General features: G+C 49.7%; 1 protein-coding gene across 1 annotated transcript in view; it reads left to right on the forward strand.

Moving 5' to 3' along the window:
* The window catches only part of LOC102679297 (PHD finger protein rhinoceros), a 36547-nt gene that overhangs the window by 25377 nt on the left and 7948 nt on the right, over nt 1–3222 (forward strand). Inside the window, 4 exon segments of the mRNA XM_006620298.2 lie at nt 1–352; nt 603–845; nt 848–1633; nt 2142–2438. The exon segment at nt 1–352 is cut by the window's left edge and continues 13 nt beyond it. Of these exon segments, the coding sequence (XP_006620361.2) occupies nt 1–352; nt 603–845; nt 848–1633; nt 2142–2438 (1678 nt within the window).

Consider the following 3222-nt stretch of genomic DNA (forward strand, 5'->3'; position numbering starts at 1 on the left):
GAGAGTCGAGAGTCGGCGGGTGAGCCGGATGGGAGGGAGGACGAGAAGGAGTTGATGGTTGAGCCGCCCGCGCTTCCTAAGAGTCCACCGCCTCCTGTCGAGACCAGGCCCCCTCCACCGACCCTTCTTCAAGCCGAAACCTTCAACAAGCAACCGATTGTCACGGAGCCGAGGCCGTCCTTCCTGCACGGGGCGATCAATTCCGAGGCGAAGGTGAAGCCTCTAGTCCCCCAGAAGCCGACCAATTTCCCGGCCAAGAGTAATTCCGTGGACGGGAAGAAGAATTGCGCGCCGCCTCCTTCTTCCCCGGTTCAACAAGACTCTGGGACGGCAAGGTCCGGTCGGAACGAGGGTAAGCATTTTTCTCGCAATTAATTTTTAATTTTCCAACTATTCGAAACCGATCCGTATCAAAATCGTGTCATCGTCATCGGATCGGATGATAATTCCGTAATAGTTAGATTACCGTTGCTAGCAATAAGGAGATGGCACGGCCGCGTAAATCCACCCCTCTAATTAGTCGCAACGATCCGCGCAAGCGATCTGTCGTAACCACTCTAATTAACGAGAGCGTTTGCTCTTCGCGGCTCTGATTCACACAGGTGCGAACGGTGTCCCGACCAACGCGGAACAACCAACTGCCTGCCGATTAACGGGAACCGAAGACAAGTCCGAGGAGCGAGTTTCGGATCAAAATCGGGGCAATTCTCTCGTCGAGAATACGGAAAAACCAGCGGAACAAATCTCCTCGACGAACGAGATCCATTCTCGATCGCGGGACAACAACGTCTCCAAGTCTCTTTCGTCGTGTCGCCAAGGTGTCGTCGAGGCCAAGGGTACGATCGTGNCGCGCCTTCGAAAATTTCGCCCGGCAACAAGTCGACGACTACGACGAGTTCGAGAAATCAGGCAACGGACTGTTGCGTGGATCCGAGGCAGGAGGGCGGTGAGATCGAGGAAGAAGCGACGGAAGCCCAATCCTCGGCTGCGGTCGAGCTGATACGATCGTCCAACAACAAGAGAAGAATGGCGCCGAAACCGCCGCCGGCCGATCTCGCCGAGGAATTGTTATTGCCCCCCTCCACCTCGAGCCTGTTCGCGAGGAATCCCGGCGCCAATTTCAAATCGGACTCGCCGGTGGTCAGGGAGAAGGAGAAAAGGGAGAGGGCCTCCTCGTGCAGCCCGAAATTTCGAAAGGCCGTGTCCGAGCTGCCTGATCCGACCGCGGCCGCGGCCCAAACGGCCGCAATCGTCAACGATCCGACGTCGAGGAGGAGCATCTCGTTGTCGCAGGACAATCTGACGAGCGGGCAATCAGAGGTGAGGGAGGAGAAGAAGAGGGGCAGGCCCCGTTTCTCGTTGAAACGATTTTTGAGGATGGGCTCGAGGAAGGACGTGGACATGGTCGGGGGTGGGCACGCGTCGAGTTCCAGGATCGACGAGATACCCTCCACCCCGCAACCGAAACCCCGATTGGAGATCATACACCCCCTCGAGTTGGATGGCGCTGCTGTCGAGGTGGTGGGCAACGATCGAATAGCCAGGATAACAGAGGATCAACCGGATTCCTGCGGTCCCAGGAACGATGCGGGAAGAGCGACTCGATCCCCCTTGTCCAACGGATCCCACGCCGGTGAGTCTCTCTCTTTCTCTTTCGAAAGACGCTTTATTAATTAAGGTGGAAGCGTCCTAAAGGGTTTGACGATAATTCTGTTTATTTCGATACTCGATAGACAGAGGTGATGGATATAAAAATGATAAACCTATAACATTGCAGGATTAAAACTTTAGCTTTTGAGAGAAAAGAGAAAGTAGTAATAGTAGTTGAAAATAATGATGAATGTATAGGGTAATTGGGGATAATTTTTAACGATTATTATATAAAAATACGAATCGATTTCGAATAATTATTCCTTAAGATCTCGTCGTTTAATTAACGCGTGTTAAATACCACGGGCATTATTAAGGCTCAACGTCACGCCCACGTGACGTCCTCTTCAAAGAGGACGCGCTAATATACGAGGCGCGGGCTTCCTGGGATGATGGCTTCCTCGGCCGGCCGGCGCTTCAATTCTCCGAACGGCGACGCCAAATTTACAACCGTCGTAAACCGGCTAACGATATTCGTCCCGATGTTACAGTGAGGCCGGGGAAACCACCACCACCGCCGAGGAACCAGTCCCTGGAGGATTGGTCAAGACTGGATCCAACGAGCAAACCGGTCAGACCACCACCGCCACGCGTCGAGACCAAACAACTACCGTCGAGGAGCGACAAGTCATCCTCGAAATCGCCGTCCTCCTCCCCCCCCTCCTCCTCGTCAACATCCTCCTCGTCGTCATCATCGTCGTCGTCGTCTTCGTCGTCGTCTTCGTCGTCGACGTCGTCCTGGCAGCCGGCAGCCTCGACCACCTCAGACTCGATTTACGCGAATCTGGGTAAGTTCAGGCCCATACAATGTAACTAATGATTATTCACAAGTCTCTTTCTCTCTCTCTCTCTCTCGATGTTGTAACAGCCATACTCACACGAATCCTCGCGCGCCAGCTGCTTTCTTTTTTTTTTTTTTTTTTTTTTTTTTTTTTTTTTTTTTTTTTTATAAATAATATACTGGGTGTTAATGTATTTCGCGGATGATATGATGTTCGAAGAGTCGATTATGGAAAAGAGACATAACGATAAATTTGAACGAAGGTGGAATTAGTTTTATTTCGAGTAATTTAATCTTGCGATGGATACAAGCGCGAGTAATCGTGATTGCGTATAATTTTATATAAGAAAAAGGAGTTTTTCATATATCTGGCTTTCAATTTGCATATACGTTTGTTATCAATTGTATTACGATTGTTTTTGCACTCTCCTTCGATTTTTCGTGCCGCATTCAATGAATTAAATCGCTTAATTTAGATATTTTATTTCTGCGTTGTATCGAGCTCAAAAACTCTCAACAATCTCAATATTATCGCGTACCAATATTTCTTCCCCCGTGTTTGGATGATATGACATTTTCCAAAAATCGTTCAACAAATATGCTAACACCTTGTACACACACATTTTTCTTTGCGAGTACGTCCGATCCGGGAATAATCCTTGTAACGCTGGATAACGGTGGTTAACCTCCCCTCACGATTTATCATTTCTTTTTTTTTTTCTTCGTTCCTCGTTTCGCCGGGTCGACGTACGGTCGTCGTGAAATTGCCGTTTCTTTCATTTCTTTCTCTC

This window comes from Apis dorsata, unplaced genomic scaffold (genome assembly GCF_000469605.1).
Source record: "Apis dorsata unplaced genomic scaffold, Apis dorsata 1.3 scaffold_499, whole genome shotgun sequence".
NCBI lineage: Eukaryota > Metazoa > Arthropoda > Insecta > Hymenoptera > Apidae > Apis > Apis dorsata.